This window comes from Ixodes scapularis, unplaced genomic scaffold, assembly GCF_016920785.2.
Source record: "Ixodes scapularis isolate PalLabHiFi unplaced genomic scaffold, ASM1692078v2 PGA_scaffold9__187_contigs__length_104089568, whole genome shotgun sequence".
In the NCBI taxonomy this organism is placed as follows: Eukaryota; Metazoa; Arthropoda; class Arachnida; order Ixodida; family Ixodidae; genus Ixodes; species Ixodes scapularis.
The window spans coordinates 85,836,512-85,863,995 of NW_024609884.1; the positions used below are offsets into that span (position 1 = coordinate 85,836,512).

Genomic DNA, 27,484 nt, shown 5'->3' on the forward strand with positions numbered 1-27,484 from the left:
TCGCGACACCCTTAGTTGAAATGCGAAGGACGAAACGGTATAGAGCCAAATGCGACGGGTCAAAGCGAAAAGTTCTTTTTGAGAATGGCTGTTTAGAAAAGGGCCAAGTGAGAGAGGCTAAACGAGAACTGGCTCAAATGGGGAGGGTTGAAATGCGAAGGACGAAACGGGAAAGAGCCAAATGCAACCGGCAAAAGCGAGATTTTTTTGAGAATGGTTATTTCGAAAGGAGCAAAGTGAGAAAAGGGAAAACGATAACGGGCTCAGATAATAGCCGCTCTATTTTTAACTTTTTTTTTTTTTTTTTCTATGTGTAGGGACAGATGTAGGGACTTCTGTGACTAATGTAGGGATATGTCGGGTTCTACAAGGGTAGCTGTGGGAATTTTCTTGGAAAACAGCTGGTATGGCACACTACCCGCTTTAAAGCCGGTCGTGGGCTGGCGGCATCGCGCGAAATTCTTTTGTCCAGCAGTCTCGGGGCGTCGCGACCGGCGTTGTTAATATCGAGGCTGCTTGTGATTTGTGTGGCATTCAAGCTTCAGCTCGGCTTATTACATCATCAGAATTGTCTGGGACATGTCTGGCGCCTACTGCAGTGGTCAAATAGAACTTCCAACCGTCTTTATTATCCCTTTAAACCCTTTAACGCTTCCAGGATAGCAGTCGTGCTCCGGGCCCACTCGCGACCGCAGGAGCCGCAGGGGCCGATGATGATGATGATGATGATGCTGCGGCTATTTCCCTTTGAATCGGGAGGACTCAAACAAGGTTTGTGCCCAAGCCTGGGAGCGTAGGTGTCTTAATGCTCCCTGAGGTGGATCTTCTGCCACCAGTCCTCCAGTCTCCTTTTTGTGTCTGCAACAAGCCTTTTTGTGTCGTTGGAGGCTACCTTCAGCCCCGTAGCTGGGCAGACTTCTGTGGATTGTTCAATTTCTATGTCAGTGAAGCCCAACGCTTCAGCGAGCGCTAAGGGTCTCGGACGCCTTGGGCCATTGTCCTGTGACCGGGACGGCTTGAGTCTCGCGCAGTCTAGCACAATATGCTCCACCGTTTCGTCATTTACCCCACACACCCTACACATTGTTGACGTGACGGTGGTGTCGAAACGACGCCTATAACACAGCGTCCGCAGTGCCCCGGCACGTGCCTCGAACAAGAAGCGGCTACCCAGGCTGTTGTCATACAGCCGGACTTCCGAGGCGATGGTTATTTTGTTGGCGAGGTACACCTCCAGCGTCGATTTCGTTCGGGCTTCTTGGAGCCATTGTTTGGTCTCGCAGTCTCGGACTCTCTGCCTAACTTCCGACGTCCACTCAGTCTCTGTCGACGCATCAACAGGCTCGGAGAAGAAGCCGTACTTGTGTTGAAGCTGATAGAGGCGCTTCTGCCAGCGGGTCCGCAGCCCAGTCAAGTTGGTGTATATAAACAGTCTCTTCGCCCAACGGCATCTATCCATAAGTCGAAGGCGTCCGTCATACGCAATCTTGCTTGAAGCCTCCCGAGCTTCAAAGGAGGACCAGCCCAGGTCACCCTGCACTGCCTCGTTGGCGACCGCTCCATGGCAGCCCAGTGCCTGGCGTCCCACGTCTCTCTGCCTACGCTCCATATTGGCGCGGACATCTCCTGGGACACATACCACTGCATTTGCAAATGTTAGTCCGGGTACCATTACTGCTTTCCACAATTCCCGCGAAACGATGAGCCGCGGGTACATTGGTGGCGGCATCTGGCGACACCTACAGCAGCCGCACTAGCCGCCCTATCCCCTACCCGTTTTTCTGCCGTGGCATCGGCGCCGCTATTGTTAGCCTCTCTGGCGTGGTCCGACGTTTTCGTTCCGTAACTCGTGTTTGATTAGAATGTCCAGTCCGACACCACTTGCTAATGATGTTACAATGCAGAACGGCGGGACAGAATGTCACGTAAGCCAACTTTTCTCAGAAATTCGCACAATCCGTCTTGATCCTTTCCCACCTTGTAGGCGCCATCATGGCGCGGTTGCACTTGTGCCGTTTACCAGTCGGAAGTGCATGATCGTCTTCGTTTCCCCGGCACTACGTCGCTGAAAGGCGGGCGTATGTGGTTCCTCGATGACCAGGGCTTACCCGTAGAACGTCGAGTGAACGAGGCCGCGTCGGTCCGTACCGCTGCTAAGCGCCGCTTTGAGAAGCTATCGGCTGGCCGTAGCGCGTCCCAGCGTCCGATTTTAAGAACGTCGCATTGCTCTGATCCGGTTGGATTGCGCCTTTCATTTATGGGTTTGAGGCACGTCTGCTTGGCTGGCGATTTATCGATTGCTGGGAGTTTTTATTTTGGTCGTTGGCTGTTGCGAGCCCCTTCGTAGCGAGGTTTCGTTGCGAGTACATGACGAATCTTGATCTTTCATCATTGTGAACTACTATCGCCTTTAAAAACAACAACAAAAAAAAAAAAAACGATTTCTTTTTATTTGACGACAGGACGAGCGGTTTTGACGTCGCCATTATTTCGTCGGAGCTCTACTACTATGCTCTACTGAAGGCGATCTCATTAGCAGAACTTAAAATACTTGCTTCCGAGCTGGCATCATAGGTATCGTCAAGAGAGAATCGCCCAACCCCCTAAAAACTCGAACGCAGTGCAATTCTTTTGATCCCGTGTCCGGCAACGGGCGGTGTAGCTGCATTCCAAGGGGTTTTGAAATTTCGCGACTGGCTGTTACCGAAATAAAACTGACAAAGGCTGGTCTGACGTAAGTTAGTTGGCTCAGTTATTGAAGTAAAACAGTGTCGCCCCCAACCCACCTGCCACAGCTTGTCCTCAAAAGCAGAAAACAAAGTCCTGCCAGGCATGACATAGTGTGTTGAGTGAGTTTGACCAATGGGAGGGACAAAGCCACATATTGCCTGAGGGATGTTTGATGGTGGCTTGTGTCAATAAAAGTATCGTGCAACGGATATTTCAATTGCATGTCAAGGTCCCCGGATGATCAGAATTAATATTTAGTCACCTGCTGGAAAGTGCCTGATACCCTTTGTTGGTTTGGTGTTTAAACCTTATAATTTTCAGTTCTAGTAGAGGTAGTGCAATGTGGAGCGCAAGTTCGTCTGCTTCTTTTTTGGGGGGGTGTGGTTGCTGTGACGTCAGAGCGCCGAGCTCTGATTGAGAACTAGTAGGTAGACCTCAAGGCAGCTTCCTTTGAGGTCTATCCGCTACCTTTTCATCAGAGCTCTGCGTTCTGACGTCACCACAACCCCTGTAAATGAAGCGGACAAACTTGGGCTCTGCATATAATTCTGGCTTGGGGTTAGGATAGCTGAATGGTTTTTTATGCTTTGATTTAACTGTGCTGCAAGAAATTGCCAGTAAACGACACCGGAACTGGGCTGTTATCTTCCTAGTCTCAGTGTCGTTTAATGGTAATTTCTCGCAGTCTAGTTCAATTGAAGCATAATTGTGACCTTTGTTTGATCATTCAAGCAACCCAGGCGAAAAGTTTCAACTGGGACCAGTTGGTCCCAGTTGCAACTGGTTTATGGAACAATTCCCAGTTGCAACTGGTCCCAGTTGGAGTTGGTCCCAGTTGGAGTTGGTACCAACTCCAGCAACAATGAAACACGGCGCAAAATGGAAGGTTGACAAGACTTTATTGTCAAAAACCTGGAGAATGAAACTAAATAGGTTCGGTGACGTACACGCTCCGGGTTTAGCCACTTGCTTGCGACGGTTGAATCGCTTTTTCAGAGGTGGTATTCATGCGATGAAGGAAGATCGGCCGCTAGCGCGCGTCTGTTAGTGAAGACGTCCTCAGCTTCTCTTCCCATCGCTGGAAGAAAGGTGCTCACCCGTGATCCTGCGTTGCGCAGGTGAAGTCCTGATAAGATGCGGTAGCGCTCCCACCTTGCAATCTCTGTCACAACAGTTGAACATTTTCGAGGTAGACCTCCCGCCATTTTCGCCATTGTGCTCTCCACGGCGTGTTCTCTTCCGTCCGGTCTATGTGCGTCCGGTCTTTCCTGGGTGCCCTCCGATCGCTGAACTGCATCTTTCCATCCTCGAAGTTCACCGCCGCCACTGTGGTGTGTGTACAGTTAGGTCCAAAGAAGCGCAGCTGTAGTTTTGACATTTTCATAACGACGCCAACTTGGGCGATGGCGACCCTTCTCTACCGCGTCCGTCCGACTCCGGCGTCAGCATAGGCAGCGCCATCTGTCGACAGCGCGTACCACTAATCCGCACCCGCGTGCCACGGCGGCCGGCTGGCTCTGATTAGTCAAAAGATAAATTTATTTATTAAAAGAAAAAAAAATACTGTAGGTATTTAAATAAATGTTTTAATATATTTTAATAATGCACTAAATGTTCATTTAGGTGAACACATTTTGTCACTAATTATATTTTCCAATTAAAAAATTATTTAGTTAATTAAAATTTTTATATTATTTTTATAAATATATAAATGCACCCCAGTAATTAAAAATTCCCTATTTGTATAAATCTAAAAATGTTAGTGTTTTTAGTTTTCTTCATTAGCAAAGGTCAATACACCCCCAACTTGTCCAAATTGTTGCCCAGTGTGAACTGGGAACGGGAAAGGCATTTGAAGTCCGACTGGGAATCGCTCCAACCAGTTACTTTCCTAACTGGTTCCAGTGCACTCCATTCCCAACTGGGAGTCAAACCAGTTGACCCAACTGGGAATGGTTCAAACCAGTTGACTCCCAACTGGGAATGGTTCAAACCAGTTGACCCCTCAGCTGGCCCCAGTTGGACTCCTATTGGTCCCAGTTGATTCCCAGTTGGGACCAGTTAGTCCCAGTTGATTCCCAGTTGGGACCAGTTAGTCCCAGTTGAAACCAGTTGAGGTGCCAACTGGTCCCAGTTAAAAATTTTCGCCTGGGAAATGAGCAAATAATTCTGCAACCAACTTGCCCCCCCCCCCCCCCCCCCCCCCCAAAAAAAAAAAAAAATGTGACTGAATGCAACTTTTTAGATTCTGAACAAAATGTGTGAAGGCAAAAGAGCTGGTTTAGTTCAAAATGTAATGACAAAAAGAAAACACAGTCTCTGAACATGACATCATGGAGCTTGTTCGGGCACACTCTTGCCAAAGGCACTTCACGCACTGTTAAAGGAACACTGACAGGGTATTTGTGCTCGCCAAGTTTTTTACTTGTACATGACGTAAGAGAGCCCAACTACCCAGAAAACAATTCACGGCGCGAAATTCGTTTTCTTTCTGCCTGAAAACTGCTGATCGAGAGCTGGCCGGTTTGAGGCAGGCTTGCTCTCTTCTCCGTGGTCACGTGCCGTTTTCTATGGTTTAGACGCAACCACCAAATATAATCAAAGTCGTAGGTAATTGAAGGCACACGCACAATATTAAAAATAGAAATGTGATACCCACTTTTTTGTGGCTTCTAAAAATCTACAAATACGTTGATTGGAAGAAAAAAAAAAAGTTGCACAGCCACATGACTTCCGCCAACTCTCTTCTCCTCTATGTTTCTTCTTCGTCCCCAGTCCGGTTTCGGTTTCGAGCAGTTGGATTTGTTAACTTTATTAATAAAAACGTGACGCTGTAGCAAAATATTGATTGGGTAGTCTTCTGGCATTACAATGAATCGCCTGGCAAAAAATAAATTCTTGGGGGTGTCGGCTTTAAGATGACATTTTGTTGACAACCCACTGTTTAGAAATACAATCTTTGACAGGGGACAAACATGAGGACCGTCCACGGAGTCCTTGGAAAACCTTCTCTCTCATCCTTGAGGGTCAATTTGTTGCACTAAGTTTGTACAAGGGGGGACGTTCTTCCCTCCCCCCTCAGCAGGACTGATTTTCAGTCCTGCTGAGAAAATAGTTTGCATGTTGGTCTCTGGGAAAGACGATAAACTTCCAAACTTTGTCGAAAGCAGCGCATTAACGCTTGCAGGGCTTGCAAAGGTTTAATACTAGGGATTCATTGCTGTTTTGTAGCTTGATGAGCTTCCTGAGCCTCGGGGTTCCTGGGTGTGTTGGGATTAATGTGAGCTCCATTTGTTTTGCACTTTGTTCTCAGGAAGCGGAGGAGGAAAAAGAGAAGGAACAACCCGTGGCTGAGGCTGATAATTCGTGCTCCAGCGATGGCCCACCTGCGAAGAAGGCTGCATTGCAAGGTAGTGGAACAACTGTGTTTTTCTCTTTCATTTGGTTCCCATCATTTGGCGCGTTTGGAGATGCCGACTGTGAAAGTATTGTCTGCTGGTTTGTTTGTATCTTGTAGCCTTTCCACTTTGGAAAATCATATTCCTGGAAATAGTTTACACGAGGAAAGCGCCGACACCCAAGGTAAAGGGGGCAAGCTACGTTTTGACCAGTGACTCGGTGGGGTTAGTGCACCTTTTTATCGAGCTGTTTTTCTTCAGGCCTATCTAGATTGGGGCATCAAATTTCTTCAAGGCTTGTTGCGTGCCCGTCCTGTGAACCCCCCACCCCCTTCCTCCCCGCCCCCTCCTTTCTGTGCCCCATTTGCTAATGTATCCACCGGGGGTTTGTTGCTGCAGAATCCATGGCCAGTTCCTACTCTTTTCTTCTTTTTTCTTTGCATTTTTTTTTTTTAGCTACAGCAGATATTGTTGCTACACAATTGACAATTTTTAGCCTTTCTCTTTGAGTATTAGGTTTTCCAGTCTGGGAAGAATGCTGGACAGAGATGTATGGATGTTTGCTGCCCCACATGTTCTCTGTGTTTCTCTTCTTTTCGCAATGTCTGTGCATGTTTTTTTTTTGTTGTTTTTTGTGCCAGGAGCACCAACAGCCTCTTCACTGCCAGAAACATGGCTGCAAACTGGCGGTTGTAAAAAAAAAAATAGTGCCTCCACCTTGGGCACCGTCAAACGTGCGGCCTCCTTAATTTTCCAGGTGATGGAAGAGTTTCTACAAGTTCATTTTTGCCGCAGTCTCGCGCTAACGATGGATAAGTGTGCCCACATACTTCCTCGGCCTAGATGCTCAGAGAGACCTTCCTTGCGCCGAGGTTCTCTCTGTGCATCTTTTGTTCACAGTTACTCTCGTGTATTGCGTCGGAGTGTCGTGGGTTTATAGCTGCAGCCACTGATTACGCATCGAGGAAGGTAGCGGAAGAGAACGGACCGACACCAACTTCCACTGTGGGATGGGGGGTGTGGGACGTGACTTCACGAGCTCACAAGTGCACGTTAAGGTCGGGACAAGCCTATTGGTACGTAATAGCATTCACACATTGTATCAGGTAGCGGAAAAAGACGAACAGAAGCATACGTCCAAAAGTTTGTGCCTGTCCAGTTACAAGTTTTCGTATGTCCGTCATTTTCTGTCACCTTCCTCAATGTGCGGCGATGCCCATTACAGGGTGTCTACCAACCTGGAAAACCATGGAATTATCGGGAAATTGGGCGGGCCTGGAAGAGGCGGGGAATTTCCACCGCAATCAACATTGTTCAGGGAACTTCAGCTTTCGTTTCTCGGAGTGACGGCAAAAGACGCGTCTATGGCGTGACACATATTGCAGGCGACTGAGCAGGCATGCCAGTACAAATCTATACTTGGAAACTAGAGTCTAGGGGAGAGTCTGGGGATTCAACCCGAATCACCTTGTCTTAAAACACGCACACCAAGACGAACGTCCCCTCCTTGCCATTGTTGCATTCTTAAGTGAACTCTTCCTGCATATAGCACCTTTGCCGAATGGCTTCACAAAGCAAGAGCTCGTCTTTCTAGCTTCTCCTCACTTTCCTAAATGGACTGTTCCTACGGGCTCTCGACAGCATAGCAATTGAGTTCATTTTATTTGTACCGCTCGGGTGAGAACATCTCAAAGTTCAAACTGGAGAAGCCTTCATATGAACCAGTGTTTCCACATAAAAACTGCACTGCAGACACGTCTGTCCCCTTAAAAGTGAGTCCGGGAATTTTTACAAACTGGACAGTGAAAACCTGGTAACGCCAGGGAATTTGAAAAGATCATTTTGGTAAAAGCCCCATGTTATCAACACACTTGTCCCGACCTTGAAGCCATTAGTTTCACTTTGGTGCAGTTCACCTCTGCTTCGGGCAAGCTTACAAAAAATATAACATCCAAAAAAAAAAAAAAAACGGGTGTAAATCCGTTTTTGGAGAAAGCATTTTGAAAGTACTAGGCCACCCTTTAAGCCTTGGTTGTACACTGTAACGCGCTTACCTCGGTGCAACCACTTTGTGACACTGGCGTGTGTTCTGCTCTGCAAAGAGAAAAACCGGGCGGCGTTAACGAACGTGGTTGTTGAGGGCATTGGTGCGGAAGGGGGGGTGGTTTGAAGCGCCAGTGTGGCAGTGATCGGCTGGATTCTAAAGCGCTGCCTTCTCTTGTCTCTTTCTGTTTCTTCTACGAGTTTTTGCAGGTGTCGCCCCCCCCACTTATTGCGAGCGCCACAGGCACCCCATCGTCCCAGCAGGGTGTATCAAACCGTCGCCTTAGTGATTGGCCGCACTGCTGCCTGCCTGTCTCACGCTCGCTAAGAGTCGCTGGACATTCACGGGGCACCATTGGGTTGGACAGCACGCATTGCGCCTACATTGAAAGGGCTCCTAGTCTCCCAGCTCTAACTACCGCGCATGTCGACGGGTCGACAGGGCTGTGAGTTTTGAAAATTGCCGAGACATTAACGAGGCGAGCAAAACGGATGAAGAGACCTCGTATTTACGAGCGCTGTAACATTAGTTTACGCTCGTTGCGGCTGGACGCTTTCGGCTGGCTCAGACGGGGCCAGCCAATGTGCCGCACCTTTGTCCCCAAGCAGTATGACGGAGCCCGTTGCCCCGAGAATGTCCAGGGGCTCGGACGTCCATGTTGCCTTTACCTTGTCCTCCCTCTTCCTTTAATAGTGACGGACCGACCTGGTGGGCCATGCAAGGCTGGCGGCACTAGCCCAAGTCACAAGTTTCTCTTTGTTTTTTGTTTTTTTTTTTCCCTCAGCTTTTTTTTTTAACTGAACCAGAGGCTCAGGCTTCTTGTTTTCTTTTTCTTTTTAAATTCTGGCATGATTCTTTTGTGTCTCTTTGAGTGCAAAATTTTGACAGGTGCAGTTTTTTTTTTCTTTGCTCGAGTTGACTTTTGAACCCCTGTGAGCTACAATTAAGGCGTTTCTGTGTGTATTCTTTTCTTGTTGTTCCAGAGGACACCCATTCGTACCGTGCTCACTATCTGCAGGTCTTGTCTGGGGAGCCGATTGAGGTGGTCGCTTTAGAGACAAAACATTGCATCATCGCGTCTCTGTGCATGTGTGTGCAAACGTGCACTGTCTGTGGTAGCGATCGTATTAAGAGGGCTTAATTGCTATGGACAGGTTGCAGAGAGACTCGCATATTAGGTAGATCAGATAGTTGGACTTCACTGTGCATATTGAGATTTATCTAGGGGGTGGGTATAAACACACTGGTACTCTGTGAAGGCGACTGCCCTATGCATTTCAGCAGCTTGTTTTTACCTGAAAAGCGAGAGAATAGCCCTCTGCGGAGAGCTGTTTTTTGCTGTGTTAGGCCAAAGTTAGTGCTGTCACAGGCGATGTTTTTCGTTGCACCATTGTTTTTCTGGCACCGAGAGCACGACTAGTGTTCTAGCTAGGCGGGCGACTTCCAGAGTGCCTAGCACGTCACTTGTTAGACACTTGCTTAGCCTTCCGGTGGCACTTATATTCAACTTTCAAGTGAGAGAACACTCCAGGTGCTTCTAAATCTTGCTTCGCAACACTGCTAATTGACTCCCTCGTCTAGCGACCGATAAAATTGGGCTCTTGCACTGGGTGTTGTCCCACGTGAATTTATTTGCAGAGCATTTCTTCGTCATAGGTGCTCATTAAATAGCAGCATTCTTTAGCATTCTTTGGCGACGCCATTCTGGGCAGATAGGGATGGCAGTGAGCAGCTGCGATGTAGCTAGGCATGACGAGTGTTGATTCGCTGCGTATTGTGTGACCTCTGTCTTCACTGTCGTTTTTTTCTCTCATGTCTTTTTATGCCATTTAGTTGAGAGGGCGTGCGGGGCGTCTCACGGTGTTGACACGATGCAAAGGGTTGCAAATGTGACAAAGCGCATGACTGGCGAGCTGGCGGTAATGGCCACCTTCAGCCTGCTCTCTCTTCTCTTTTTTTGGTGCTTTTTCAGGTGTGATGACGGTTAGGGAGCATCGCGAAGCTTTCTGGCACTTGCTGCCAACCACTCCTCGTAGCTTAGGTTTTGGGCACAGTCGCTTTGCAAAGTTCTCGGTTACGTCGGTAAGCCTTCCCATGCAGCTTTGGTGCTGTTGCTAACGGGCTGGCACCTTCGTGTGCGCGGCAAGTTTGGGACGCGTGTTGACCGGGGGGCTGAAAATTTTGGTGGAACTATTGGTGCGCTTTGCTTACCGTTAAAAGCTTTGGGCTCCGCAGCGTATGCTGGCCGGCAGCCAGTGCAGGGTAGTGCCCCTCCTGGCACCTTCTTTGCTTTAAAGGGACGGTAACACGATTTCTGGATACTAGCTTTGGAACTCGATTGATTGGAGACGTTCTCACTCCATAAAATCCGCTTTTAGAGACTCACATTGATAGGGCTCCGACGGTTGTGCACCACGCGGCAAGTGTGATAATCTCATAGCGCCCAAAGTGCCACCAAGCAGTGTCTCTGCCAGACTAGTTAAGGGTAAAATAAAAACTGTAAAGCATTGTTCAGAAGAAACAATTAAGGCTCACTTACCTCCTAGGCTTCACGCAGTTGGCCCATTTTGAGTCTCGTCTTTAAAGACGTGTTACCTGCGCTGTCGAGGGGAAACAAAAGTAACAACATTAACTGGATCATTTCCAGTAACATTTCCAAATAGATCCTTCTTCACAGGTTAAGTTAATTTGGGGTGTGAACTGGTATGTAACATTCATTTCAGAAAGCATTGTGGTAAACAATTTCTGTCGAGACAAATTACTCGCATTATATTATGGGTCATTCAGATGGCAAAAAAAAAAGACTTCCCAGTTCATTGAGATCTATGCAATCTTTTAACGTATGCAGGGGCAAGGCAGCTGCGCAAATCGTGCCATTTTGATACATTCACGCCAAAAGCATGAAATCGACCAAAATTGCGTCATGCTGTGCCAAAGATCATGGTAATGCTAGATTTAGCGAAAAGTAGAGGCTCGGTTGACAACCGTGGCTATTCCATTACCATGGGGCACAAGCCGCCGTCCGATTCCTTGGCTTAGTCATATCTGTTCATTCATCCATCCATCCATGCCATGGATCATACTTGCTACATTGTATGTATGATGCAACATAGCATGTAGCAATGATGTTTGCGAGTCGTGCCCCTTCATTTTTTAATTAAAATTTGTTGCTAAAATAAAATATATTTCTGCGTGCAATTTCAATAGTTTTGCAGTTTAAGGTTCTATTCAATACTTCCCCGCACTTGTAGTACACACCTGGTTTTCTTGAATTGTAACTTATGGCACAACTTGCTAAGATTCTTAAATGATTTTGCAATTGCTCCTAAAGTACTCCAAATACAGATTTTTTTATTATTTCTAAGTTACTTCAAGAGGCAGATTTTCTGCTCCTAAGCTGCTCCAAATTGCGGATTTTTCTGCTCCAAAGATTGCTCCAAAACCAGTTTAATCTGTCCCACCCCTGCATATGGTATAGTGAGCTAGGTCCAATCTAGTTCCAAATTTATTGATTTAAAAATACTTACATCTGTTGCAAAATGAGGTAGTTGGCACTTAGGCTAGTGTGAGAGAGTGGTTTATTTGTTTGATGCAGTAATGATAGTTTACCGTCCCTTTAACTCTGTCGGGGAATAAATTGTGCCAGATCAATCGGGTACGCTCGTCCCAATATGTCTCGTGTTAGAGAGCGAATGGCAAAAAATGTTAAGGGCACCTTTCTCGTGCTCCAGTTGGCGGCACGCTGCATAAAGCTCGTGTTTGGCCTAGTGTACTTGGGCTTTATCTACACTCGTGGTTTGGATAAGAGAAAAATCTTTGTGCAAATTTTATGTTTACTGCAGCTTTACTCGGATCATTTCTTCCATTGTGTGCTCGTCTTTGCACCACCATCAAACGCTGCAACTTTTATCAAACATACTTGAGAGAGAACTTTTACCTCGTAGCATTGCTATGCTTACAATGTCACGAGCGAACGTGCCTAGCATGGTAGGATGTTGTTAACAAATCAAGGCTGGACGTTGCGGAGTCTAATCTCCACAAACGAGCTTCGGATGTACTTTGCCTGCGTAGCAAGGGCATCATTTACGTAACGAGACAGGGACCTCTGCAACTGCAGTTTTCCTCTGTCCTGTGGGTGGCATACCTGGAGGTTAGTCATCGGACATCCGCAGAGGACTCTTAAGCTTTGGGCTTCTGTGACGTCTGATAGTCCACCATAAAGGCCTTGACCTAAAGGCAGACAAACAAGCAGAAAGGAGGAAGCCACCTCTCGATTTCCCCCTTCCCACCCAGAAAGGGGGAAAACCTTTCTTTCTGCTGGGAGTAGCTCCTGAACCTTGTTTTTGGGGGGGGGGAGGGGAAGGGGAGGGGGGGGGGAGGGGGAGGGAGAGGAGGAGGAGGAGGAGGAGGAGCTTGGCAGAAAGCACTGCCCGCTCATCGACCTCTAAGCTTGGAAACAATGTCCGTTTAGGTTTTTTAGGGTGCATCTCTTTGAAGACCTAACATGCACATGTTTAAGGCACAATTGGATCTTCAGTGACTGTATTTGTTTTCTACTGATCTGCAGAGAAAAAGTGTGTCGTACATTTATCAATGTTTTTGAGTAAAAACAAAACCAGAGACCCCAGCAATTGTGCACACACCACAGAGCGTAGTTCGTAGCTGTGCACAGTCAAGATGTGCTATAATAGCGCTTGAAGCCCGACGACCAAACCCAATATTCTGCAAGGCTTTCCTCCTCTCACGTCTTAGAGCGAGGGAAGCGAAGGATGGAAAGAGGTTACAAAAAAAAGTCTGGCATGAGTCTGCGCGTGCCTTTGTGCAAGCATGTGAATGGAGATAAGCCAGCAAAAAGGCTGCCCCCAATGGACACGTCACAATCTGTGCATCAGAGGATTAGTGAAGGAACCTTCCAGGACTAAAGTTCAGGGCCAGGAAACGAGAACTAAGTTTGTTTCTCGTACTGCGCGGCACATCTTTGCTGGGTGCTTTTTGGTCAGCGAAATTTTTAATCAACGTGAATTGGCGTCTTTTCTTAAATAACTGCTGCCCCTCTCAAAATCCTGGATCGGAATGCATTGGTTTAAATTTTGAGGGCCACAAGGAAGGAAGAGTGAAGAAACATTTTTGGGTAAGCTGCATATAAGCCACAATGTGTAGAGTGACACTAGTCTATAGAACGTTAAAAATTGTCACTTCCAGTATGGGCGAAAACATTGTTTTGCCGCCACCTCGCCAATAGGATACATTTAGGATACAAGCGTAACCGCCGCTTATTCTTGTTTTGTCACCCTTTATTTTTTTCACTATTTGCAGGTTGAAATATTTTATTGCTTTTTCGTTGCCCATGCCGGATATGCCTACCAAAGTGGCTGAGGGCGAGAGTAAGCGAAAAGGTCTATACTATATGGCGTGCTAGTTATACTCCATTCACTCACAGGCCACTGCATCTAAGAATCGCGACCTAGCTCCCTTTCTCGGGAGGCAGTGGCTTACTTTGTTCAAACACGCAATCGCGTGTTTTCATACTGAACTTTTGAACCAGCGCCTGCGTGGGGCTGCGCATGTGCAGACAATGTTTTCCAAAATCGTGGATATCCTCGATAAAACAAAGCACCAAAAAACAAAGACCGGCCTCCATTCGTGTTTAGCAATGTCACCCCCCTCCCCCCTCTTCCCCCAAAAAAGAAAAGGAAAACTCCAAGGGGAACGTATAAAGAAATACCAGTGCAGGGCACGCTGACTAAAAACCTTCACTGACGCCAACGGCATTGTAACTCGTGAACTTGAGGTCGCTTCTCAATCGTGTTTGGGTTGCTCTTTTGTATCGTAATCCTGTTTTCTTTTTGTTTGTTTTTTCTAGTTGGAGTTTATGGTTTAGCCGCTTTGGGTTTAGCGGAGCTGGGGTAGGAGACGCGGGGAGGAGGAAACAGGCAACTGTGAAAAGGGAAGGTGGAGGAGGGAGAAGAGGAAGCTAGGGAAAAGTGGAGAGCACGTAATGGTCGTCGGCCTTTAAACGGTGAAAAATGCTGTACTTTTGTACTTGGAGGAAGGGACAACGAGGTCTGAGAACTCGTGCTCGGGAGGAGACCTACAGTTTTTAGCAGCTAAACCTTTAGTGCCATTTGTTTCCAATTCTAGCGTTTGATGAGTCTGGCAGAAAAGAGGAAAGCTACCTTGCCATTTTATTTTTATCTGGTTTATAAATTGATCAGTTTGAAAATACTGCCTATGGGAATGCCATCTGTAGGGTAGCAGGAGGACTTTATTCGCACAAGTGCAATTCGGCTACGCTACATCCATTGCAACAAATGTCTCCGACCTTGTTTGCACCCTGGATACACTTAGGTAGCTTTGGTCGCCCCTCAATTGAAGTCTGAGAAAGGCAATTGATGCACAACATCCTAGCCCTCTGCTGCTGGTACTCTTACGCGAGGAAAGGCTATGCGCCTTGTTGCACATGGTAGGCTGACATCTGGCAAGCCACGTTACTCCCTGCATCTGTCTATACAGAGACCTCTGGAAGGTGTCTGATTGGCAGCCGATGTTTTGTTTATGGACTTAGCAGAGCTTCTGCAGGAGGGGGAAGGGCTAAGCCTGATGTAAAGTCTCTAAAGAAGCCAGGTCTTTGGAAAGGCTGATAAGGTTAAGCTACGAAAACACTACAGAAGTAAGTTCCTCGTGTCCCAGGAAGGCTGTGCAAGTCCCTGAGGGGTCTAGATGCCAGAAGAGGCCCAAGTTTAGTCGGGGGAGAAAGCAATGGCTGCTCTACGGGTAGAAATTGAGGCAGAAGAGATCGAGAGCGCACGGGGATGTCGGAACACCGAGCTCTAGTTGGAAAGATTAATGGGTAGACTCAAAGCTAGCTTCCTTTGTCTCTACTGAATCTTAATACGCCGGCGTTTGCATTCTATGATTGAGCAGGGACAAAGGCGGCTAGCTTTCCGTCTGTCCACTAATAGTTACATTTCTAACTCAGTGTTCCGATGTCCCCGTGCACTCTTGTCTCCTCCCTCCCTCAATTTCTACCCATATTGTGAGGCTTGTCGGGAGGGGAGTGGGCTTCCTTTCTCTCTCTTGCAGCCGCCTTGTCTGGACTCCCCCCAACAGTGGCTGACAGGTGCGGCCTTGCGTTGCTTGCAGACGGCCCCAGCGGGAAGGAAGAGGGCAGTCTGCAGCAAGAACAGATGGGACCCGTGTTGGCGGGACCCGGGGCCCTCAAGGCGTCGCCGCCGCTCATTGGTTTTGGGCTCATGAAGCTCTCGCCTGAGCAGCTGGAGATGGTGACCAAGGCCAAAAAGTATGCCATGGAGCAGAGCATCAAGAGTGTGCTCATGAAGCAGACCATCGCCCACCAGCAACAGGTGCGTGCCTGTGTTTCCTGGCAGCCTTAGCAAGTTCCGTTTTTGCCGGGCACCAGTTTGTAAATCTGTGCAAGAAATGCAATCTTAAGGTTTCAGGGGCCCTACCTTAACTGAAAATTGGTGATGCCCGAACGACTCTTTCGTACGATAGGCATATGAATGAGACATTGGATATGCTTTGTGCTCAACGGCCTATCAATAGTGTTGCTTAGAGAATGAGTCGAGAAGTAGAACAAGAGACTTTAGAGGATGCAGTTAACCCTTTGAATTGAAACCTCACCTAGAATGTTTTGAGCCGTTACACTTGGTATGGCCCCAACTCAGGGCTTCATAAAGTGCACCTAATCCTTTCTAAGAAGCCGTTTAATTGTTTGGAAATGGTGTCCACATGTATTAAAATCGGAAATCGTCAGAAGCCTCATTGTCATCTTTATCAGTTGTGTAGATTGTCAGTTATTGTATTTTTCACTCTTAAATACTAGTTCAATGCCAGTGTTAGTCGGATCTTCCCTGCGATTTGGTGTGGCAAAAAGAGCCATGGCCTGTGAACTTTAGAGCACTCTAAAAATTTCGTTTTCCTTTTTTTTTTTTAGAGCAAAATATATTGACCATTTGACCTCTCTATCTTATCTGAAAAAATTAGACAACCCAGCATCCAGTGCTTCTTGTCTAGGCCAGCAAATCGGCGACTCTAGTGGCGTGGCCCTTTGTGGCAGTGTTGCGTCTGATCACTTATTTCGGAAGCGGACTGGTCAACGAGAGCCAATTCTCGTTGAAGAGCCAATGTTAGTGCTTTACCGAAGCAGATCGGAAACACAAGAGAATGGTAACTTTCTTTACTCGTTTTACTTCCGAGGTGTGGCCCTGGTCTTATGTTTCTTTTTTCTGGTTGCAGCAACAGAAGACACTGCAGCGGCATCAGGCCCTGGTCTTAATGTGCAGGTCAGTGGGGTTGGGAGCATTTCTCTCTGTTCTGTGGCCCATGGGAGAACTTGCAACCTGGCATGAGGAAGAGGAATGTGGGATTTGCACACCAGGGTGCTTCAGTAGGTGGTGCACTAACTATAGTCACCGACAAGGTGAAAGCGGCAGGGGGGGGTGCTTCAGTTGTCCCGCCGCCAGCACGAGCTTCCTACCTTCAACAAGGCACCTCGTGCACGTCGAGTGCACGTGCGCAGCTGAAGCACCAAGGAATGCATGGAGCACGTGCTGGAGGCCGGGCGTTCTAAAAACTACACCCTGCCGTTTTCACTCTGTCAGTGACTTGTTCCTCACTTATGGGTGAAGTTTCTAGTTTCCACTATTAACCAATAGACCTATTGCTATATTACCCAAGCATCAAGGAGAATGCAGGGATTGGTGTTCCACGCGTCACACGTGCTGGCGTCAGCAGCTGTAACTTTTCTAAAGCAAATACATAAAACAAATGGCATCTTGCACGCCCGTTCGTCAGCGCTTCATTTTGGTTATTTACTTTCAATCCTTTATATGGGGAAGGCGTGCACATGTGGCGCGTGGAACACCAATCCCTGCATTCTCCTTGATGCTTGGGTAATATAGCAAATGGTCTATTAACATGGATGAGTATGTGAGAAAGGTTAGTTGTCGAACCGGTAGCAAAAGAAAGAGTACCAGAAGTCTCGCCGGTCGTTGGGTTGTCTGATTCCCGGGTGTCTTGTGGGGAAGTGCCAAGCCAATATGAATGTAGCGCTGCTACCCCTGGGAAGGTTTAGTCGGAAAGCCTGGAGCAATAGAGCTAACATTTATCGTTTGTTGCGTCCATACTGCCTGTATGTTTGCTTTTGTGCGCTGCTCTTGGCTTCTGTAAGCCATCTTTTCACCAATTTTTGACACTGGTAAATGCCTTGGGTACTTATTATGCCAGAAACCCCACTCTTCTGGGCATGTCTACCATAAAATGTCGAGCACATATGTCACAGTAAGCGTGCCCTCCAGCTACATTGAAACATTTGGAAATAAAGACATGAAGTGCCCACCCCAGACCAAAGATTGCTGTGCCTCTGGGTTTGTAGAAACCCTGGTTAAAAATGTTTTTTTTATTTTTTTATTTATTTATTTATTCAGACATACTGCTGGTTCTGTGGAGAGCTAGACCAGGTGTGGGTAGTACACATAGAGAAGAAAGAAGAAAAAAACTCCTTTTGAAAATAAATACACAGATGGGATACTATGACAGTGCACATACTGAGGTAGAGTACAAAGATGTCATATCAGGACAAAGCATATACCACAGTTTATTATAGAAATATAGTCTAAAGTTACAACATCAATAGGAAAGATAACATATAGCACATTGATATAAACTGATCCACCGATCCAAAACAAACCTTGAAGAATTTCTTGAACTTTGGAGATTTCTAACTTTGGAGGTTTCTTGCTTGCTATGTGAACTGTAGGTTTTAAGTAGAGGTGTTGCAAACCTGCCAGGTGCGAGTTCAACCAGGTTCATTTTTTTCCTAACTTTGACGAACTCGAGTAACGACTACAGTTAGACTTTTGTTCATATTCCTGAAACTTGAAAATGAGCTGACTCTACCTTGTTGAGGAAAAGTGAAATTTTTATTGGGTATGTTTAAATTTTTCATATTACTAAAATTAACTAAATCATTAAAAGTACATAAGCCTACTTGCATGTTGTGTAAACATTGGCGAGTATTTTATAAAATATAAAATGAACAACTTTATAAAGTATTTGTCGCCCAAAATTCGAAATTTTTGTGTAGAAGTTGGGCAACAAACACTGCCTATAAGTCGAACAAGAAATTTTTTATGCCCTAGATTTACCGTAAAACACTGAACATCCACCCATCCTATACTAAGTTCTCACCCCTAAATTTTGCAACATCTCAAAAAATGTGCACAGTACATATATACGGTTAGATAAAATTGATGACCTAACAAGCACCCATTTCCCAATTTTCGCGATTATCTCCGTATTTCGAGTGGGCGCTTGCTCGGCATTTTACGGTAGTGCTACTCAACGCCCAAGAAAAATGTGATGGGAGAGAAGTAATTTGCACTCGACCATTGATTAGTATCAAATGTCTGCCAAATTGCACAACAGATTAGGACACATGGAAATAGATGAGGAAGGCACGGAAAGCTTAGGAAGTGATAATAAGCGACTTAAAATAAAATCTGGTACAGCAGAACCAGAGTCACAAATTTGTGAATGAGAAAGTAAATCGACCCTAAATGACATCCAACTACAGGAAGTATCCGAACGAGTAGGGACTATAGTAGCTGGGCACCAAGAGGGAGAGAATGGACACACAGTTGCCGACCGATTTTTCGGTTGCCAATAATTTACACTTGTTTGATGCTTCGAACCTAAAGGAGGAACTGTGACCTACCTGATAGAAATAGTGCATATTCACAACCGATGTTTCAAACAGCTTGAAGTCCGAAAGTTCAATTTTTTTTGGACAAAATCGTTGCGAGCGATCAGCGGGAAACACCACCGAGAAGCGGCCGTTTTGGATTGTATGTTGGCCGCACCTGGATTGGCTTGGTTTGGCAGCACTACTTGAGTACTACTAAATCGTATGCTAGGTGACACTGCACGGCTTTTTTTTTTTCGCTTGCTGCACGTCATTATCATCATCATCCTTACCATTTTACTTTGTTAATTCGCCATGGCAGTCGTGGACTCGCGCCTCTCATCTCGATCTTGTCTCAGTTAATCGTGCTTTCGGACTACGCTGGCTTGGACGTCATTGCCCCCTCTGTTCTTCCGCCTCCGCAATGTGTCGCTAAGAGGCGCAGAAAGTACTCGACCATAACGCTAGAAAAGGAGGCAGCGATTCTCAAGCTAATACAGGGGTGGAACGGCTGTGCCATCTTGCGCCAGACGCATTTGTCTGCGCCATCCTGTGCCATGTTGCGGAAACTGCGCCACAACCAATACCTTGCGTCATTATGCACCAAATCGCATAACGTGTGCCAAAAAGATCTTATTTTGTCTTGGTTTCGGTTTATGTCTACTTGATTGGCCGCAATGAGCGCATTTAGCTTGGTCGATCTTGCAATCCTTTGTTCTCTTTATTCTCCCCGTGTATCCCGAGTCGGAAGCACGCGAAAAAACTCGGGGGTTGGATTCCAAGCGCTACACCACCTGCGACTGGATTGTTATTCTTCAACCATAAGCGGTTAAGCAAGTCGGCCGAAGTGAGATCGAGTCGTTAAGCGTCAGATTGCCTGAGGCTGTGCGGCCAGGGATCCGGACGTCAGTCAATTGAAAACAAATGAGCGAAAGATTCCTTGTAGTACCTCATCGTTAGAAGTGGGAACTGCATTCCGGCAAGATAGATTGTGATTTGATAGAACTGAAACGCGGTCCGATCCGAAACCTTGCCGGCCAGCAGCTCTCACGCGAGCAGTAGATCTGCTCGGCGTACTTTAACTTTGCTCCTGCTTATCGCTTCAAATACGATAGCTCCATTAATCGTAGTCTGGTGCTTCGATATTGAGTTGCACAATAGTATAAACTTGAAATTTGTTGCCCTGTTCCTCTGTGCAACTGCACGTCCGTTGCTTACGCACGTCACATGGTTCGCGCATATAATTAGTATGTCGAGCATGTGTGCGTTGCGCGGTAAGCAGTGCTGGTTTGTATTTTGAGCAGCTGAAAGCCCCTCAGAAAATATCAAGGACACTATCTTCAGAAACATATGGTACTTGCTTTTTGGTTCTCATTAAGTCTCACAAAGTTTCAAGTTTCCACATCTGTTACACTGTTATCCCATCTACCTAGGTCCCTAACCAGTCATGTTTATCTATGCTGCTAAGCACAATTATTGAAATTGCTCCCATGCTTGTCTAATGGCCAATTCGTCTGGGCCCGCATCGCACCGGTGCAGTGCGGTTCGTGGTACACGGAAGACTATAGGGGAGAGGGAAGCGTCCTTCTCTCCCCGCCAGCCTTTTGTGTATAAAGTGGAAAGAGTTTACTGCACTGGACGGGTGCGGTGCGGGCCCAGACGAATTGGCCATTAGACACAAGCTGAAGTGCCATGAGAACTGATCTGAGCTGCTCCTAGCCTGCTCCAGAATGTAAGTTTTAGCTGCTCCCAACCTGCTCCAAAACAGCTGTTTCAGCTGCTCCCGTGGCTGCTCCCAAGTACATTTCACGAGTTCCACCCCTGTAATAAAAAGTTGCCAAACGCAAACGGAGGCGTAACCTGAAACAAGGCGCGCAGGTGTAACCTGGGGCAGGGCACTATTTACGGCTTTTTCTAGCCCATTTAGACGTAATAAAGGCAAGTTTTTTTAATCTGCTGATTTTTCGGACTGCTCTATTATTAGAAAATTTTTTCGGTTTCTGCAAAGTCCAGAAAATCGGTAGGTGACTGTATGATGATTTAATGTTCATTATTAAAAGAGAGTTAAAGAAGTTTAAAATCAAGCAAAAAGGAAGGAGGAGAAAGCACACACCAAAAAGCTGGTGAGACAAAGTAAGCAAAGAAGTTAAGGCGGCCATAGCAGGGCGACAAGAGGCCTCAAGGGAACACAGATGGGCAAAGAAAAGGGGGCATCCGCTGAAGTAGCGTCAAAGTGGGATATGTTTCAGGAAAGAAAGACAGGCATCGGCTCTAATCCAGGCCAAGATCAGAAAAGAAAAAGAGAGGCATCGGCTCTTATCCAGGCCGAGATTGGGAGAGCAGGAGTGCAGTGGATGATGGAGGTAGATCAAAATTATAGGAACACGACAAAGAAGTTATGAAAACACATCAATGCACAGGAGAGAAAAAGGAAATAAGGTTCCATTGTTTATTGACCACACAAGAAGGGATAACGGTAGAGGGCGATGAGGCAAGGGAGTTTATTAAACAAACAATGGAGGCAACATTATCAGAACTTGAAAGTAACGAGATCGGACAGAACACAGATGGCAGCACGTTGCAAGACAAGAACACTGACAGTTAAGACAACTGAAACTGCCATGCAGGAATGGGACAGAGCAGAAAGCAAAGTTCCAGTTGGAACGGCAACAGGCCCTGATGACATAGGAATGAGGCTTGTCAAGACACTAGGCAAAAAAGCAAAAAATGCAAATTAAAGTCAGGCAGTTGACATAATAGTTATAGGGGGAGGGGAGGGGGGGGAGAGGGAGGGGAGAGATGTACCCAAGAACTGGAAACTGAGCAGGGTGAGATTACTACATAAAGGCAAGGGAAATAAGGATAGCATAACATCACACTGCCCAATAACAGTAACTGTGGTCGTGTACAGACGGCAATGCAAGTGGTAAAAAGAAGAGTTCAAGAATGGGCAGAAAACAGCCATATTCTAGGTGAGCTGCAGAATGAGTTCTGAAGAGATAGAAGGTTAGATGACAAGTTTTCTGTCATCATGCAATGTATCAAGGTGGCACGGATGAGCAAAATACCATTATGGATAGCATTTCTATACATTAAAGGTTTGTATGACAATGTGGGTGAGGAAAAGCTATGGGCGTGACTGAGAGGGTATGATGCAGATGCACATTTGATTTGGTTTTTACGACAGGTAATAAGTACCAGTCGTTCTGGTCTAGTGCTGTAATGTGACTGAGAGAAGAGCCTTTGGCTTTTCTCATGTTCCGATCCCAGAATGCCTCAACACCGCTCCTGCTCCACGAGGTGCTGGCCTCTCGCGACACACTGGAACACTGCTGAACACCACATATACACAAATGATGCAGTGGTTATAACACGGGAAATAGAAATGATGGAATCAACAGCAATAAAGAGAGGGCTTAGGCAGGGTTGTCCGCTATCGCCTCTGCTTTTTATTGTATACCCAAGTAGACTGGAAAATAAATTTGAAGAGTGCAATTTAGGTTTTGATGTGTTGTATATGGAGAGAGTGAAAAATGACCGCATCTTCCTGTGGTGAATGACGTTGATTGGGGCGAAGCTCTGGTGGTGCTGATGATACTGATTTTGTTCATAGGTAGTGCTGATGGTGCTGATTTTGATGGTGCAAAGTTTAACACAATTATATACGCATTTGACCGCAGCCCCCCTGCATAGACATTGAGTCGCTACATGCAACGTTTCATCCATGACATCCCCAGCTCTTGGGTTACTACCACATCTCAGAGTTCCTACTCGTCCTGCAGTCGTGGCCGAGTGGTTAAGGTGATGGACTAGAAATCCATTGGGGTCTTCCCGCACAGGTTCCAATCCTGTCGACTGCGCAAACTTTTTTTAAATTTTTTTAAGAAGACAGATGGGATGGCAATCGATGTGAGCACGGACGGACAAGGCTAGGCCCTAAGGAGCTTCGCCCCTAACAGTAAACCAAGTTATACTAGGATTGTTCTAGGCAGGCAACATTGTACTGCTATCAGATAGCCGGGTTGGATTACAAAACCTGATTAAAATCTGTGGAGAGGAAGGAGACTATTGGGCCTGGAATTCAGTGGCTACAAGTCGGGCATAAATGGTCTTCAATGAAGAAAGGGAGGACCCTCTGGAAATGCAAGGCACTTTAATAGAACATGTGAAGTATAAATATCTGGGCATATGGCTGAATGATGGAGAAAAAGACATTTAGAAGAACAGGAAGAGAATAAGCTGAGGAAAGGAAAAAGAAAACTGGTGTTAATGAAGCATGGGGCACTACGGAATTACAATAGATATAAAGTTGTTAGGGGAATATGGAAAGGAGTCATGGTGCCGGGTTTGTGTTTTGGCAATGTGGTTATTGTGCATAAAATCTGAAGTCTAGTCGAGTTTAGAGACCTAACAGAGGAGCGCAGTGGGGGTACATGGGAATACACCATACGAAGGAGTGCAGGGAGACATGGGAAATTTGGCTTCAACTTTGTATAGGAAACGAAAACAATAAATAAGGAAAGAACATTGGTAGGATAAATCATGAGGGGATTTGTTGTTGTTTGAGGCTAGAATGGGAGTATTGAGAACTAGGACATTTAGGGTAAAATGTGAAGAGATGGATAGGCAGTGTACCGTATGCCAAGGGGAAGTCGAGACGATAGATCACGTGGTATTGAAGTGCACAGGCCTTACTTTTGCATCCCCCCCGGACGGTGCAAGAAATTTGGCTAGAGCGCTGTAAAGTAGCGAATTGGGCCAGTTGGTAAACGTTACTATACATGATGAAAACCGCTCAAACGACGCTGACTGTGTGAAGAAAACAAACACGACAGGACGAAGCTGTTCTCACAACGAAAGCTTTGTTAGTGAAATTAACAGAAAGAAAACGGCGTAGCCACCACTGATTACATCAACAAACACATACTTATCTATCAGGCACGACACAATTTTTGGAGCTGAAGCAGTTCACACACCGCCATTCATATTACTGTAAAATACCGGACAAGCCTCCACTCAAAATTTAGAGATAATCACGAAAAAATGGGGGATGGGCGCTTGTCCGGTCATTAATTTTACATATAAATGTACTGTGCATATTTTTTCATATCTTAAAAATTTGGATATGGGCGCTTAATGTGGAATGGGCGGATGCGCGGTATTCTACGATAGCCCCCAAAAAGCAAACCTCTTTATCTGACTGAGCTACCTACGGCGTACTGTCAGCTGTCAATAAATTGTCTTTTACCGGTGTCCGATGTTCTGATTTTATACTTGCAGCTTCATTAATATACAAAATGGGTGATTACTAATTTCTGAGGAATTAGTAAATATGCCGAATGAACTTCAAGAATATTACAAAAACGAGGACATATTTTTAATGAAGTGACGAATGCGAATTTTGTTAAATTGCCAGGTATGACGCAGAATCCGCTGAGCTAAGAAAAAAATTTTTAAATTCGGTTAGTTTTTTTTTGCATCCGCTCAAAGGCCGGTGAGCTTTTCTCTGCATCTTCAGGTTTTGTGGTGAGCTTTTCTCCAGTGAGCATTTCTCCGGTGAGCTTTACTCCGGTGGGCTTTTCTTTGGTGAGCTTTTCTCCGCTGCCTGAAATTATCTAAGGAGAATTGAAGGTTGTATGAATAACTAGCACAGCTGCTTTACTCCGGTGGGCTTTTCTCCGGTGAGCTTTTCTCCACCGCCCGAAATTATCTAGGGAGAATTGAAGGTTGTATGAATAACTAGCACAGCTGCTTTACTCCGGTGGGCTTTTCTCCGGTGAGCTTTTCTCCGCTGCCCGAAATTATCTAGGGAGAATTGAAGGTTGTATGAATGACTAGCACAGCTGCTTTACTCCGGTGGGCTTTTCTCCGGTGAGCTTTTCTCCGCCGCCTGAAATTATCTAGGGAGAATTGAAGGTTGTATGAATAACTAGCACAGCTGCTTTACTCCGGTGGGCTTTTCTCCGGTGAGCTTTTCTCTGCCGCCTGAAATTATCTAGGGAGAATTGAAGGTTGTATGAATAACTAGCACAGCTGCTTTACTCCGGTGGGCTTTTCTCCGGTGAGCTTTTCTCCGCCGCCTGAAATTATCTAGGGAGAATTGAAGGTTGTATGAATGACTAGCACAGCTGCTTTACTCCGGTGGGCTTTTCTCCGGTGAGCTTTTCTCCGCCGCCTGAAATTATCTAAGGAGAATTGAAGGTTGTATGAATAACTAGCACAGCTGCTTTACTCCGGTGGGCTTTTCTCCGGTGAGCTTTTCTCCACCGCCCGAAATTATCTCGGGAGAATTGAAGGTTGTATGAATGACTAGCACAGCTGGGGACAGAGGAAAATTAGGACTCCCTCCCACGTGGCTCCGGCCCAAAGTCTCAACCCTGTCTCCCAGTGAGCAGCTGGGGCAGCGCCGGAAAGGTTTGGCCAGGGGAAAATTGGCGGCTCCCTCGGTGGAGGGAGGAGGCAGGGAAGCAGAAGGAAAAGAAAGTTTATTTTTTTTTGTTAGTTTTTTTTTTAAAGTTATCCTGGCACTATCCCACACTGCCTGGTGATACAGAAAGACTGAGGGGAAGGAAATTGGCGCAGAGGAAAAAAGCATACTTTTAATTTCTATGCTAGGTGGCGCAAGCTGCCGCCTGGTATAATGGATACAGCCGTTAGCATCCGTCCATCCATCCATCCATCTTTTCGAGCTTTTCAAGAAGCCCGAAATGTTTGCCGAACCAGTCGAACTTCGAGGTTCAATGTCAAACCTCAGGTTAGGTTCCACAAAAGTTGGCAACAAAAGTTTGTACAAACTTGTTCAGTGAGGAATGGAAGGCGTGAATGAAGGGTGCCACAACACTGCGAAATTTAAAAACCTGAGCCAGTTTTACTTTAGGCGACTCATAATTTGGGAGACCAGTCACTGCACTTGCCCCCGTTTTGGTAATTGGTTGTTTTGCGACCCTTAAATCGTCGCACTTGCCACCTCAGTGGTGCGCTTACTGCACCACAAGGACGGCCTTAGTTATCCGTTGTGACCCCTACAAGTGTATGCCTGTCTTCAGCTACATGAACTTATTTTATGGGTGGTTTCGCAAGAAGCTTGTCTCGATTACTGTCCCTAGAAGATACGGGTATGGTGCCGGAATGCGTCCTCGACTGGTGCGTGTATCTCTTCCGTGCATCGAAAGTGTTTTCGAAGTGACAACAAATTGCGTCAATGCTGCCTGATGTCGCCATCCTGTCGATTGGTCATAGAAACGCCGGCGAAAATGGTGAGCAGAAGCGAGGGTTGTGGTCATCCGTCTGGCTCCAGAGCGACCTATGGCTGAACAGGCGTTTGCCACATTCAGCCTTGCTGCTGTACCACCGTTAGGTTTGCGACAGGCAACAGCATGAGTGGAAAAGAAGGGACCACTTTTGAGGATGCGGTAAACGTGGGAGATGCACTGCAAGCACCACAGTATGGCCATCTTTGGGTCGCACGCAGGGTGTACGTGGGCAGCATCAGCTTTGAGCTGAAGGAGGACACGATCAAGCAGGCGTTCCGTCCTTTCGGCCCCATCAAGTCCATCAATATGTCGTGGGACCCCGTGACCCAGAAGCACAAGGGCTTTGCCTTTGTGGAGTACGAGCTCCCCGAGGCGGCCCAGCTGGCCCTGGAGCAGATGAATGGTGTGCTCATCGGCGGCCGCAACATCAAGGTGGGCCGGCCGAGCAACATGCCCCAGGCGGCACCCATCCTCGACCAGATCATGGAGGAGGCCAAGACCTACAACCGCATCTACATTGCCTCGGTCCACCAGGACCTGACGGAGGCCGACATCCAGAGGTAGGCCAACGTGGATGCTCTGTGGGCGTCTTCGAGGGTTTTTGGGGGCTTACGTGCTGCTCCGACGAAGGGCGTCTGGTGTGCGTAGCAAAGGACTGCAAATTGAGGGCGTGAGTTCTCAAAGTGGGTGCCTAGAAACCCTGGGGTTCTCCAGATCGACCTCTTAGGTTCCCCGAGCTTTTAAATTTCTTAGACCATCCCTGCCCTCTAAGGCCTGCTTCAGACGGGGCAATTTTCCCAGCCATTCTGGCGTTGCTGCGAGTTGTTCCCTAGCTTTCCCTAGATCCTCGCGCTGCGACACAAATGGCTGGAATCGAGTTCGGCTCGAAACAGGCGAGGAACTCTGACAACTCTGAGACGTTTGAAGTGGCAGCGGCCAATCAGGGGCACAATATTTTCATGTGGCGTCCCTGTGGTTCCGATGATGAGAACTAAAGACTGTGTTTAACTTGGTCCTGGTTTGAAATGGATCGTTTTAGGGAATAAATTGTTTCAGAAAAATGAGTTAGTATTTTCAACATCATTTAAAGCAGGGTGTCGAACCGAAAAAAATATGGGTTCGGTTACGGTTCAGGTTCAGGTAAATTAATTTTGTTCCGGTTCAGTTCCGGTTCGATTAATTCGATCCGCGAACCGGTTCGGGGCGCTGAACCGGTTCGGAAATTATAAATGACAAATTGCAACATCAAAATAAATTATAAATAAAACATCTGAAATCAGCACATACGAAACGGGATACATCGTAGTGTAATGCTCAGGGATTTCTACCAGGAATGGTTTCTTTATGTGCACTC

General features: G+C 46.6%; 1 protein-coding gene across 8 annotated transcripts in view; it reads left to right on the forward strand.

The window, feature by feature from the left end:
- Positions 1–1,741: 1,741 nt before the first annotated feature.
- Positions 1,742–27,484, forward strand: part of LOC8029848 (poly(U)-binding-splicing factor half pint) — a 45,194-nt gene continuing 19,451 nt past the window's right edge. The window contains exons 1-7 of one of the 8 annotated variants that reach the window (XM_042287329.1): positions 1,773–1,925; positions 6,044–6,140; positions 6,770–9,214; positions 10,006–10,254; positions 15,316–15,536; positions 16,432–16,478; positions 26,349–26,690. In XM_042287329.1, coding sequence (XP_042143263.1) covers positions 15,360–15,536; positions 16,432–16,478; positions 26,349–26,690 — 566 coding nt within the window. In that variant the 5' untranslated portion in view covers positions 1,773–1,925; positions 6,044–6,140; positions 6,770–9,214; positions 10,006–10,254; positions 15,316–15,359. Of the gene's footprint in view, positions 1,926–6,043; positions 6,141–6,769; positions 9,215–10,005; positions 10,255–12,578; positions 13,557–15,315; positions 15,537–16,431; positions 16,479–26,348; positions 26,691–27,484 lie in introns of those variants that run through there. The other 7 variants (XM_040504115.2, XM_040504112.2, XM_040504117.2 and 4 more) reach the window with 7 other exon arrangements.